We start from the raw sequence: 14,396 nt of genomic DNA, 5'->3' as shown, positions 1-14,396 counted from the left end.
GATTGTGAGTGAAACATCAAGCTGGGATGTAGCCTATGCATGGCCATCAAGCTCTAGCCCAGGGGTCAGCAACCTAAGGTCCATGGGCTGGAAGCAGCCTGAAGAGGTCGTTTGACTGGCCCACAAGCCGCTGCCGAACTGCGGTGCCCACTCGTGTGCTGTTCTAAACCGGTGCAGCGCGGGGACTCACTTCCGCAGCACTGGAAATCACGCCTGCGCACGTGCAGACGCCAAAAATTACAGGCGCGCATGCTCACGCGCATGCACCAACTAGCCCACGGAGGGATCTCCGTGAGACCGATCCGGCACAGGCAAGATAAACCTTGCCGACCCCTGCTCTAGCCAAATAAAAGACCCGGTAACATCAGACACATGTCTTATACAACCAAATAAGTCATTTGAATAGCAACAGGCCAAAGCAGGGCATGTGATAAGACCTGAATCCTATAATAAAGATAATAAAGGAGCAGGGAAGCTTTTTCAATGCATTCCCTCTTTCCTCCCCTTGCTTCCAGGATCTAGCCTCCATCTCCTTGACTTGGTAGGGGCCTGAATCTAACACAAGCGGGGGGAAAGTGATTGATACAGCTGGACTTCCTGCATTGGACCTGCGTAAACAATACTCTTTCATGCCCACGATTTCACCTTTTAATAAAAACGCTAAAATTCCCTTTGATCCAGTTAATGTAGGCAGAACGCTGCCCGTGACACACATTTAATTGTTATTTCCTAAAAGAGATCAACCTCAACGGGGCACAGTTAACGTGCAATCCTTTGCCAATTGCATCCCTGATGAAAAATCCTTCCGAAAGGTATTTCACTAATTGAATTGCTCTTAATGGATGCGGCCCCTATGAAACGCAATTTTCAGAAAGCATTTGAATCAGGAGACTTTATTAGCAGAACTGGCGACCCTAGAGTACTGCCTAGGGAAGCGCACAAGAGGAGACTGAAATTTGCTGCAGTGGCTGTGGGAGGGGACGTTGAAACAGGGTCTGGCTGCCTCAGGAACGAAGGCAAGAGCGAGTGTGCAAAAGCTGTACAGTGGGCTCGTCACAAGATGTGTTAGAGTTGAGGGCAAACTGCAGCCTGCAGCTGCAGGAATTGGGAAAGGGGGTGGAAGAGGCCCTCTGCTAAATAAGATGGAGTATGTAGATATGTGGGACGTGGGTGGCGCTGTGGGTTAAACCACAGAGCCTAGGATTTCCTGATCAGAAGGTCGGCGGTTCGAATCCCCACGATGGGGTGAGCTCCCGTTGCTCGGTCCCTGCTCCTGCCAAGCTAGCAGTTCGAAAGCACGTCAAAGTGCAAGTAGATCAATAAGTACCACTCCGGTGGGAAGGTAAACGGCGTTTCCGTGCACTGCTCTGGTTCGCCAGAAGCAGCTTAGTCATGCTGGCCACATGATCCGGAAGCTGTACACCAGCTTCCTCGGCCAATAAAGCAAGATGAGCGCTGCAACCCCAGAGTCGGCCACAACTGGACCTAATCTACCTTTATGTAGATATGTACGAACAGGCAAACAATGACAAGAAGGACAGGGTGGGGGGGATAATAAAGCTGATCCAGGTTAGTGGAAGAACACGTGCTGAGAATGTGTGAAGTCTCAACATAGTAAGGTCAGGTCAAAAACTCATCTAGTCCAGCACTTTGTTCTCACAGAACCTTACCAGATGTCCATGGGAATCCTACACGGAGGATCTGAGCATAACACACTCTTGAGGCTTACTATGGTCCAGGAACGTGAACCTGACCCCACAAGATTGCGGGAAGGGGATTATTTGGCTTGCCTTGCTTATGTTCTTATTTTCATTGTGTACTTTGTGGTTCTATTTGGTTGTTTTCCTGCTGTGGACTGTCCTGAGATCTTCAGATGAAGAGCTGTATATAAATTTAATACAGTGGTACCTCGGGTTAAGAACTTAATTTGTTCTGGAGGTCCGTTCTTAACCTGAAACTGTTCTTAACCTGAAGCACCACTTTAGCTAATGGGGCCTCCTGCTGCCACCGCGCCACCGCTACAAGATTTCTGTTTTCATCCTGAAGCAAAATTCAGAGGAGTGTCCCGAGGAGTGTCCAGAGGAGGGCAACCAAAATGGTCAAAGGCCTGGAAACGATGCCTTATGAGGAACGGCTAAGGGAGCTGGGCATGTTTAGCCTGGAGAAGAGGAGGTTAAGGGGTGATATGATAGCCATGTTCAAATATATAAAAGGATGTCACATAGAGGAGGGAGAAAGGTTGCTTTCTGCTGCTCCAGAGAAGCGGACACGGAGCAATGGATCCAAACTACAAGAAAGAAGATTCCACCTAAACATTAGGAAGTGCTTCCTGACAGTAAGAGCTGTTCGACAGTGGAATTTGCTGCCAAGGAGTGTGGTGGAGTCTCCTTCTTTGGAGGTCTTTAAGCAGAGGCTTGACAACCATTATGTCAGGAGTGCTTTGATGGTGTTTCCTGCTTGGCAGGGGGTTGGACTCAATGGCCCTTGTGGTCTCTTCCAGCTCTATGATTCTATGATTCTTAACCCGAGGTACTATTTCTGGGTTAGCAGAGTCTGTAACCTGAAGCGCCTGTAACCTGAAGCGTCTGTAACCTGAGGTACCACTGTACACAATAAGACTCGCTGAGGGCTCAACTTCCTAAGCAGCTTCCTAAACTGTTCGCCACAAGAAGACACCCAAGGTGTCAAATCAAAATGCACAGGTATCAGGGCGAGGGAAGTTCTTTGCCTGATAAGTTACTGGTAGTCAAGACATAAGTTGGAAAGGCCACTAAACTGGCATAGGGCAAATAAATACGAGAGAGGTCCTGAGATCCACTGCTCCTCTGTTGTGCTCAGTGAATCCCCCCAAACTCAGATAGTTTTACTGGCTCTTAATCTTGCTCTGCCCCTTTCCACCATGACTGGTTCTTGCCCATTCCACTGCATATATCTCTTTCTGTAAAATGATTGTCCGTGCTGCAATCTCCTTTCAGGTGTGCAGTTTATAGCCCTGCCTTATCCTTCCTGCTCTGACCTGTTCCAGCTCCTCTTTTCTAGCTTGTCAAACCTCTTTTTAGCTTCACTGCTCTCACTAGTTCTGCTGCCTGCCTCTTTCCCCGCTATTACACCTGGCACATAGCCCCTCTTGCTGGAAGAGAACAGTCTGCCCCATTGCACCTCCAGAGTGCTCACAACTATTGATCTATTAACACAGAAGCAAACTTGGTTTTTGTTTTGTTTTTCTCAGCAGGAAGTAAAAAAAAACAACAACCCCACCAAAGCTTTCCACAAAGCTACGTAAGCCAGGAAGTACATAAGCCTGGATTTCCTTGTATATTTTATTCCCCCACCCCCAGACTCTGCATACTCCTCACCACAGTATTCACACTCCCAGTCTCCGTAGACTTTCCTGATCTTCTCACACAAGGCGGTATTCATCTGCCGTTTTTGCAAACTATCCAAAATCTGCATAAAGGCCGCAGCTCCGGTCCGATTCTCTGAAGGCAATGTGCAAGAATCTGAATTCTCGCTGATGGCGGTGTTGGATTCCGGATGGGACATTGGCGTGGGGGAGTCTGCCTTTTCAGCAGCTGACTTGTCAGCTTCCTGAGCACCTAGACAGAGGGTTTGGCCCTCTTCTTCAGGGACAGGAGCACACTGCAGAACTTGCTCGTTCTGGTTTATACTGGGGCTCCCATCTCCAGAAATCTGCATTACTTCGCCTTTCGAATTTAATGAACGGTCAGGAGTCAAGTCCTTTCCAGGGAGGGTCTCCGCTTCATCCAAAGCCGAAGGAGCACTTTTCTGCAGAAGGTCATCCGAAGCGCTAATTGGGCATGCTTCTGGCAAGGCTAATTCTGCCGCAGGCTGGCACTGTGAATCTGTTCCGCTTGCAACTGGAGAGCTATCAGGTTCTACAGGAGGAGCAGGGAAAGTTTCCAAATTGCCACCGGGGTCCTCATCCTGGCTTCCTTCCACCGCACTCGATTTGCCCAACTTCTTCGGTATACACAGCTCCTTCGAGTTTAAAAGCGAGAGCTCAGCCGCGGTCTGCGACAACTCCTCCCCAAGGGCTTCTTGCTGAATGTCCCCTCCTGGTTCCAGGAGGCAAAAGCTCCGGTTGATGGAGCTGTTAAAAATGGAAGCCTCCTGCAAGTCCCGATGCGCTTCCTTGATGTGCGAGCGGAGCCTAATGGAGCTGACAAACTTCTTCGAACACTCGCTGCAGACGTAGACGAACGGGTGCTTTCGGACGTGAAGCTCGAGCGCTTGGTACTTGGTGGCTCCGTGGCCGCACAGCTCGCAGGCGAAGGGCCTCTCGTCCCCGTGGACCACCATGTGCCTGTCGCGGTCCAGCTCGTTCTTGAACTTGCGCTCGCAGATGTGGCAGTCGTACAGCAGCTGCCTCTTCCCTTCGCGGGTCATCAGCCGGAGCTCATCAAAGACGTCTTTCACTTTCTTGTCTTGCAAGTCGTGCGCTTCCTTGATATGCTTGATCAGGTTCTTGACGTCCGAGTACTTCTTCTTGCAGAAGCGGCAGTGCTGCTTGATCTTCTTGTGGACTCTCTCCACGTGCACCTTGAGGTGGCCTTTGCTCAGGCAGGTGAAGGGGCAGTAGTCGCAGCCGAACTTCTCCCCCGTGTGCTTCCGCAGGTGGACGTTCAGGTTGGCCTTGATGGCGCTGGCGTAGCTGCAGAACGAGCACTTGTAAGGCTTCTCGTTGGTGTGGATCCTCAGGTGGGCCTGGAGGGAGTGCTTGAACTTGAACACCTTGTTGCAGTATTCGCAGGTGAAGATCTTCAGCTGGGTTGCGCCCAACCTAAAGAGAAACGGGATTGAGACACAAATCGCTTACGCCGCTAAGGCAGGCATTTCAAAGTCGGCCAACTTTCAAGACCAGGTTGGTTGGGGCTGAGTGGATGACTGTTTCTCCTATCTCTGCCCTTCTATGCTTCCTGTTGGTCAGAAAGGGGAGGAGACAACTTTTCTCCCAGTTTTACTTGATCCCCCACCCTGGTACTTTGCCAATTCCAAGAAATAAGTTGGTAGAAATGCCTTTTGCTGCTGTTCAGTAACTAGCTAGCCAACAAGAGGGCTGCCAGCCACTTTCAGGTTGAGCTCAACATTTATTTCTTTTCTAACTTGGAGGTATTAAACAAACTCTTGACAACCCTAGAATCTGTATCTTAAAAGTGCGTCCTCAGTTCTGGACAGCCCCATGTCACCAGTGGAGAGGAGGTGGCACATTTCTCAACAAATCTCTCTGCCAGATTAGATTGTGGGAATTTATTGTATTTTATTAATCAATTTTTATTCAATGTTTTCAGCATGAAATGGAAGAAAAACCAAACTAATCTAAGGAAGAGAGATAAGAAAAAATACCAGAAAGAGGAGAAAAAAGGGGGGAAAGAGAAAAATACAATAAATATCAAGCACTCTATCGTAATTATATCTTAGAATGTGGGGATTTAGAAGGTCCTGACATGGAAGAGATACTCATAGACCAAAAGTGGGGAACATCCAGCTCTAATTTGACTTGCAAGGTCTCCCCATTTGGCCAATGAGGCTGTTCTGACCAAGCCATGCCCACCTGTCTTGTCAAGTGTGAGGCAGGTAAAGACACAGCTGGAATGACAAGAGGTCTGCCGATCAGTGGCACCTGCAAAGTCTCATGCACAGAACCAACAGCTGGCTGTCAGGACCTGCACAGCGCTGCCCCTTTGCCCGCACAGGTCGATTTCAAAGTGTGTGGGCAAAAATGGTTCGTGTGATGTCATAATGACATCAGGTGATTGACAGGTTGGTGGCCCAGCCCAACTGGCAGACTTGGGTCTGTGGGTGTAGGGAAGATAGGGATCTGGTCTACCAGATGGATCTAGGTTCTCATAACTGACATAGACAACACAGAAACCTGAGGAAGGGGCTACACTTGGTGATGTTTTTGCCCCCTTGATTGGCTCCCCATTCTGATTGGCCAGAAGTCCCGTATGAACCTTCCTGGGTCAGGTGGATCTGGCCCAAGCACCCTGCAACTGACTTGCGCCCTGTACTCCCCCTCTGGCCTCATGCTCCCTTCCTCCCTCCCATTTCTTCCTTGTTCCCTACCTGTTGGGCTACATCACCAGATACTGTCCTCATACAATCTTAAGTCATGCTAATCACCTGAAAAACTATGCCTTGTGGACCCCGTGACCAATACGAGGCAAGCAGCAAATTCCACTGGATGCATTTATTAAAAAAGTATACTTACACTGTGTAATGAAATCGCCAATATTTATGTGTTAATTAAATTTCTATACCCTCCAGGATCATCTTTCTGGAAGCCTGGCTTCAGCTGGTTGGTTCCCTTCGGTCGCTTTAAGGTTATGCAGTGTTTCTGCAAGGAGTGAAACAGAACTTGTTTTGAAAATGGAAGTTACCTGCTTGATTTCATCGGTTGCTCGTAAGGGGTTTGCTGAATGGCATATTCCTGGTAGCCCCTTCGCTGAGAGGAGTCTGGCAGTGCTGTCTCTGGGTTTGCTGGCTGTTCTGTTTCAGGAGTAGCAGCAGCCTCGACTGGAACTATTATTGTAGCTCCTACAAGCAAAATAAACACACACAATTCAGTTTAAAAAAAAGATCACCTGCACACTGAGATTTTAAGTGTGTGTGCGTCCGCTCGCGTGTGCGCACTCACAATAGAATAAGGCAGGCTTCCCCAGTTTAGTGCCCTCCAGATGTTCTGGGTCACAACTCCAGATATTTGGGCCTCAACTCCTAACCGCCCCAGTCAGTATGACTGATGGTCAGGGTTGATGGGAGTTGTAGTCCAGCAACACCCAGAGGGCACTGGGTTAGGGAAGACTAGGATAAATACTAAGAACATACACCAAACAGAAATACTGCCTGTTGAATATTATGTATAATCACCTGGTCTATGTTCAAAAGCAGGAAAATATTAGCAAGGAATTATTGGGCTCATATTTGTCCTTAAAACTGCTGCAGCAGCTGGGAAAAGCAAAATGCTTCTTTATTCCTTTCTTCCTCCTGCCAAGGTTTAGCCTCAGATAAGAGCAGAGTCCCTAACTCTGCATTTCCCTACTCTTGTGATGTCTGCAGCATGGGTTTTATGGCTCCCTCTGTATAAATGCAGCATTTGGGCATCGTGACCAGTACGGTCCCAGCTTGGCGCATAATAGTTGTACAGTATTTCCAGGGGTGCTGTGGATCCATCAGTAATTTTTACACTGTTTTTCATGCTTTCTACTTGTGAGTTTTTTCTGCTTCGCTCCATGACTGAGCACACGTTGGATGTTGCAGCCGCTCTGCTGGAGTAGCAGCAAACTATCCCTGGTCCAGCATAATAGGAATACTGGATTGCTCTGTTTGTGCGTCTGACCTCTTCCGACTAGAAAATTGCAATCAGTCAGATCTGATGAAAAGAATTTGGCCCAAGTCTCATGCCAAAAAGGTGAAGAATGCCTCTCAACCCGATACTGAGTGTCACTGAAAAACGAGCGGATTGAGCAGCTAATATAAAAGTTATGCAAGCATTTCAGGACACCCTTCTCAATACCCCAGAAAAGAGAGACTACTAATGCTCTGTCTTTCCTCCCACTGTTCTTCCAGGAGGATCGAAAGCTTACATGGCATCTTCTATCAGGATTTTATTACAGAACATCTGAAGAAGAAAGGGGCAATTGTGAAGTGTATTCAGCTCAGATGAAAGGTTGACACCGAGTGTTAAGGCATAACAAAATCCCTGCAGCTTAAATAATGTGAACCTGCATTTCAGATGATCTACTGTAGTCAAAGCGGGCAGGGGAAATGCATGAGTTTATCTTATATATGCCAGCTGCAAACCTTATGAAATAAATCTCTCTTTTTCTGTCTGGTGAAACTCTCTGGGGAAATTTTGCATTATTTAAGTAATGTCTTTATGGGTTTGTGGAAAGAAAAAAGTTACAGTGCCCTAAACATCTCCATAGATCAGACGTTTTCAACCTTTTTTGGGTCCCCAGCTCCCTTGACCAACTACTTCCTTTCTGCGACCCCCCTGTGGGGCTCAGGAGCCCAGTTATGTCACCCCTTGCCTGCAGAGTCAGCAGCCCCTCACCCCATTTAAACACCCTCCCTTGTGGAGGGTTCCTCTCTTCTCCCCTCTGCTTGGGAGTTTTCTGGGCAGCCGCTGCTGCCGCCCCTGTTCTCTGAGCTTTCCGTCCCCCTGCCTCAAAGAGAGGTGCCTCCTCACACTGCCCCACAGGGGCCTGGGAAGCACCCTCTGGACAGCCCTGGAGACACCATCTGCCTGGGGAGCTTGTAGCCAGGGCTGCTGGAACAATAGCTGTGCAATAATAATAATAATTTATTTATACCCCGCCCATCTGGCTGAGTGTTCCCAGGCACTCTGGGCAGCTCCCAGTCAAGTGTTAAAACAATACAGCATTAAATACTAAAAACTTCCCTAAACAGGGCTGCCTTCAGATGTCTTTTAAAGATAAGATAGCTGCTTATTTCCTTCACATCTGAAGGGAGGGCGTTCCACAGGGCGGGTGCCACTACCAAGAAGGCCCTCTGCCTGGTTCCCTGTAACCTCACTTCTCGCAATGAGGGAACCACCAGAAGGCCCTCAGAGCTGGACCTCAGTGTCCAGGCTGAACGATGGGGGTGGAGACGCTCCTTCAGGTATACAGGACTGTGGCCGTTTAGAGCTTTAAAGGTCAGCACCAACACTTTGAATTGTGCTCGGAAACGTACTGGGAGCCAATGCAGATCTCTCAGGACAGATCTCTTTGGGAGGCAGAGGTGCAAGAGGGCATCAGAGGAAGGGAGGGAGGGAAGGAAAGAGGGACAGAGGTCAGTGTTGCCCACGGCACCCCTGACCATCATTCAAGGCACCCCAGGGTGCCACAGCACACTGGTTGAAAACCACTGCTATAGATGCATCGGCGAAATCAATGTGGGTGAGAGAGAAAGAGAGAGGCAATGATCTGTGCATGACAAAACCTGCAAAAATCTCCAGCTTCCACTGTTCTGGAACATCTAACATCAGAACAACAGCTTGAAATCCACCGCTGTACAAAACAAGGGGAGGGAAGAACTTGTTTATCTACATCTCAAAAGCCTAATGGTGTCTTGTGTTGCTGGAGAAAAGAGCAGGTGATGTCTGGCCTTTCTCCCTGCCCCCTTCTACTTCCCAAAAGACTTTTGGTCAAAGTTTAAGACTGTACTTGATTCAGGATTGAAATGAGATGTCAGCTTGTAAAATCTTTGCAGACTGCTGAGTTCTGGGGCTACGCATGGTTAACAAAAAATGTGTGTGCACTTTTGCAAGTAGACACATTGTGAAAAACTCACACACAGCTTTGGAGCTCCTTAGAGAAATGGCAGCATGCAATAATAGTACATATCTTTAAACAAAAAAAGAAAGAAACTGTAAATATTTATGTGAGCTAATACCTTAAGACAAGGGGCCAAAGGAAATGGTCAAATTTGCACCACTGTTTAGGAAACATATAAAGTATCAACAGGAAACTTGATTGAAATCAATAATTTTAAACCAGGTTTTTTCCCCTTGCTGACTGAAATCATGATGTGAATCACCTATTCTGCCATGTCTTCAATATTTGTCCCCTTCTGCAATCTTGATAACCGAAAGAAAAATAAAATGATGTGAAATTAGAGATTCTCAAGATTCTGAACTGCAATTGCAGCAATGCAGATGCCTACAATTTAAGAGCTACATGGGGGGGGGGTGAATCTTTATGATGAGATAAAGGGAATTATGAGGTCTGCTTCAGATTGCAAATGTTTGGAGCTGTTCATTTTATTTTAATGGCTTCCTGAAGTAAAAGTTTCTAGGAGGGAACAGTTAACAGTTACCTGGAATTGCTTCGTGGGCTGTCAGAACTACACTTATAATAGGATTCTTAGCTCCCGAGAGCTGGTCTGCGTCCTTCGCTGAAAGGCTCTTCTCGGTTCTCTGAAGCCGTTGCCTCTTTGGCGTTCTTTCTCGCTCATCTTCCCTCCTGTCAAGGTCAACGTCAGAATCATTACCTAAAGAGCAAACATCGGAAAGAAGGTAAAAGGAGGAACATGTGGATTCTCATCTTGCGCGGCAAAGTTTCACCCTCAGCGGCTTCCCTGGGTGCTCCACTCTGTTCTTGTAAAAGAAACCAGCCTGCAAAATGTTTGCTACTGTCCCTCGTGCACTTTGACATGGGGGTAAAGGGAGCTCTAAAATGCCAAAATCAGGAAGCAGACGGGGAACAATTTTGCGACCTCAGAAAGCTTTGCAATCGAAGCCTGCGATCCAGGAGAGTGGGGGGGGGGGGCTTCAGTGCAGGAACTGAACGGGCACAGTGAGGTTGCTTGCAAAGGTGGGAAATGGCATTTGAAATGGGGTTAACATAGGTAACACTATGGGGAGGAAGTAGAACTTCACTACCGTTGGAGAGTGTGAACGATACCGTGAGCAGAGACGAGGGTACTGGGTACAGTATATGATGGCCAGATGACAGGGTTGCCATAATAAAAATGACGAAGAATTGATGCTTTTGAATTATGGTGCTGCAGGAGACTCTTGAGAGTCCCATGGACTGCAAGAAGATCAAACCTATCCATTCTGAAGGAAATCAGCCCTGAGTGCTCACTGGAAGGACAGATCCTGAAGCTGAGGCTCCAGTACTTTGGCCACCTCATGAGAAGAGAAGACTCCCTGGAAAAGACCCTGATGTTGGGAAAGATGGAGGGCACAAGGAGAAGGGGACGACAGAGGACGAGATGACTGGACAGTGTTCTCGAAGCTACCAGCATGAGTTTGACCAAGCTGCGGGAGGCAGTGGAAGACAGGAGTGCCTGGCGTGCTCTGGTCCAGGGGGTCACGAAGAGTCGGACAAAACTAAACAACTAAACAACAACAACAATAAAAAAAAGACGTTTTTGGCCAAAGTTCTTGAGCAACCCTACCAGATGACAGCTGCAGGGGAAGGAGCCCCACAAAAGCCCTGTTAGTGGGTGCATTGCCCAGTTCCTCACAATCTGGACTTTTTGCTTTCTCCTCCTCTGCCTTCCATCTATATTTACAAGCTGTTTGTGGATGAACGGCAAGCCCATTCGACTTAGAATGACTAAAACAAATGTGGGGTTTTTTTTGAGAATTCCCCCCCCCCTCGCAACAGCCTGATTGAGATGAATAGTCTTTACCCTGGTTCTGCATTCCTAAGGAACATTAAGCAATCAGTTTGAACAGCTGGCACTTTGATTTGGCAAACTAATAAACTGACCTCCTGTATCCAGATCTATGCGATTTAAATCCCAGTGTGGCATGCACAAGTAATTTAATGCTATGCTGCATCTGAATTTAGACTCCCATTTATGGGATGTTCACGTCTCTACTGTTGAGGAAGGCGGCTGTCAATGACATATGAATCAGTATGTTCAACAGCATTTCGAGCTAGACTGTTGAAGCCATCAATATTTTCTGTTCAGCGTCCCTAATTGGTTCCTCCGCCGTGTGTCGTGCATTCGTAATTGGAGGAGGCTCCCTGGTGAATCTGCAGTACATGTTTTGGTCCTTTAATTGGCACACTTTGAACTTGCTCTTCATTGGAGCGTTTGGGGTTTCGTTTTGTTTAAAATCTTTACTACCACTCCCCTGCAGGACAGATGCCATATATATATATATAAATGGAGAGGGAACAATTATTTTTGTAACGTTTGCACCAGGTGTGCAATGATGACCGGTGGCTTGGTGTTACGTGGGCCATTTGATCTAATTCCTGGCCAAGTGGACATAATAAACAGGGCACCTAGGACACCACTGTTGGTTTTAAGCTTCACCCTGGTCAGGCAACCAACCATTTTTCAGGTCCTGGAACCAGATAATATGGGTTGCCTTAGATAGGCATCTACAAGGGAGTTCTCTTTCTCCTCCTGAGCTGGAGAGTACCCTGTTCTGTTGGAATCTGAAGCCCTCTCAGGGAAAAAGACAATGAAAACCAGAGCCTCTTCTGGGTCAGATTGGGGTGGAGTGAGGCATGGAAAGCCAAAGCTCTTGACAGTTCCCAGTGGGCCTTTCTAGCTGAGTTTGGGAAGATAGTGTCTCACCAAAGGCTTAGATGCATCTGAAGCCTTAAAAAGGTTGGTAGGCAGAATGTTAACAACGTAATACAATCAAACCAACATCTCACAGCTTGGAAAATGCCCCTTGGGCATTGTCCAAAAGATCCAGTGTATGGATAGCCAATGGGTTGGCCTCCAGATGTTGATGGACTACAACTCCCATCAACCAGCATGGCCAGCAGTCAGAGATGATGGGAGTTGTAGTCCAACATCTGGAGGCCAACCCATTGGCTATCCCAAGCTAGGCCGTATTTTATGTCAGTATCAAAAAGAAGGCATTGGGCAGTGGCAAGAATTAATTTCCTGCATGACATGGACTGGTTTATTTTTCTCATCACCTGCAGACAGAAAAGTTGTTTTCTTCTATAAAAGCAGAAACCAATTTCAGCTGGAAAAACCATGAGTAGTCTATGTAAGAAACTGTTATCAAGCTCACATTTTATGGTTTTAATGAGCTTGTGGGGTCAAGGACAGCGAGTTTCAGTGATGTACATAAAGATCACATTTAAAAGCATTTACTAATCCCATTATGCTAGAATAGTATAATAGTACTGCTGAAAATAACATGTGGAGGAGACAAGGGACACATGTCACAAATGAGGAAACCAGACGGCTTCCTTAAGCAATAAAATAAAGCAGAAAACAAAGAACATTACCCCCCAAAGCTCCTTTTAAGTCCTGCCAGCTTTATTTAGATCTCATAGCACCAGATACTACCCAACGCTACCTATAAATTAATCTCTGGGGAAAGCAACATAGGCAACCAGCTTTAGTGGAAAATTTCCATATATACTCAAAATTACCTTGCAAGTACAAAGTCAACGTGGGTGCTTAACTAAAAATGAAAACAGCCCACAAATGCAAGAAGTTACCTATATAAATGGTGTGACGTACCTACTTTGAACCAAAATTCACCAGGTGCATTTTGCACGTGGCTATCGGCCTCTTGAAACAAACTGAAGATGCCTGGGTGCCAGGATGGCGCCAGGCCTGGAGGCGCATGCCCGAGGATCCGAGGATCTTCACAGTTTTCACATACTAATACCCCATCCTGTAGAATTCTATCAGTTATACTTTTATCTGCACAATCCGAATGAATTTCAGGAACCAAAAATTTGAAGAATACAACTTCCGAGCTGTCTGGCCCCCAAATGGTGACTGTAACCCTGGTTTACGGAGCAATTTGGCGCCTAGCTTCTATATCTGAGCTTCTAACTCTGCTTTGAACCAAGGCGTATGCCCTGCCTAAGTGATTCAAAGTCCATCAAATACAGTTTGAGTGTTACGGCTCCTTTCTGTAACCTTCCAATACCTCTCTACAGTTGTCAAGCCAAACTGTGTAAGACCATGGTTCTCCTGAATTTGCCCAGAGGCCCAATCAATCCTAAATGATCCTTAACGTTCAACAGCACCTTGCCTGGCTGGCAACAGGAGCCACAACGGTAGACTTAGCAAACGAAAACACCAACTTTGCGTATGTCGGCTTTCCCCACATGCAGACGTATTGTTCTTCTGTGGATCACAGCACATGCCTTCAGAAAAACACAAGAGAAAGCTCATCTACCTGCATCACCTTCCTCCTCCAAATCTTCGGGTTTGACGATAATGCAGATATGCTTCCGTAGCTGCCGGGAATTAGAGAATTTCCGGTTGCACTTCCGGCATTCCAGGTTGCCTGGCGGAACTTCCGCCAACTCCCCTCCTTCCTCGGCTCCCACTGGAGCAGCCTCGCTTGGAGCGCAGTTGCTGCTTTCTGCCAGTTCTTCATCAGCGTAAAATTTCTTGGTCGATCCTTTCGGCCTGCCTCTTTTCCTCTTCACTACGAGGAGCTCTGTTGGGAGGAATGTTAAGAAGTCGTCAAACAGCTGTGCGTGGCTCTTAATGAGCACCTACGCTGTTCTTTCAACTGGTAATGGGCGAGTTCGTCCCAAGAGTAATAATAATAATAATAATAATAATAATAATAATAATAATAATTTATTATTTATACCCCGCCCATCTGGCTGGGTCCCGTAGCCACTCTGGGCGGCTTCCAACATAACACTAAAATACAATAACCTTTTAAACATTAAAAGCTTCCCTAAACAGGGCTGCCTTTAGATGTCTTCTAAAAGTTTGGTAGTTATTTTTCTCTTTGACATCTGGTGGGAGGGCATTCCACAGGGCCGGCGCTACTACCGAGAAGGCCCACTGCCTGGCTCCCTGTAACTTGGCTTCTCACAGCGAGGGAACCGCCAGAAGGCCCTCGGCGCTGGACCTCAGTGTCCGGGCAGAACGATGGAGGTGGAGTTCTTCAGTTATACTGGACCCAG

The 14,396-nt window shown here is 47.2% G+C and overlaps 1 protein-coding gene across 1 annotated transcript in view; it reads right to left on the bottom strand.

The window, feature by feature from the left end:
• Positions 1 to 14,396, bottom strand: part of ZFAT (zinc finger and AT-hook domain containing) — a 93,506-nt gene that overhangs the window by 59,816 nt on the left and 19,294 nt on the right. Inside the window, exons 3-6 of the mRNA XM_081012498.1 lie at positions 13,649 to 13,915; positions 9,844 to 10,017; positions 6,402 to 6,558; positions 3,357 to 4,801 (exon numbers count right to left, since the gene is read on the bottom strand). Of these exons, the coding sequence (XP_080868624.1) occupies positions 3,357 to 4,801; positions 6,402 to 6,558; positions 9,844 to 10,017; positions 13,649 to 13,915 (2,043 nt within the window). The remainder of the gene's footprint in view (positions 1 to 3,356; positions 4,802 to 6,401; positions 6,559 to 9,843; positions 10,018 to 13,648; positions 13,916 to 14,396) is intronic.

The sequence above is a fragment of the Podarcis pityusensis genome (assembly GCF_964106645.2).
Source record: "Podarcis pityusensis genome assembly, chromosome: 7".
NCBI classification, from domain to species: Eukaryota; Metazoa; Chordata; class Lepidosauria; order Squamata; family Lacertidae; genus Podarcis; species Podarcis pityusensis.
The sequence above is the reverse complement of the archived record's forward strand: the minus strand, read 5'-3'. Positions and strand labels throughout refer to the sequence as shown.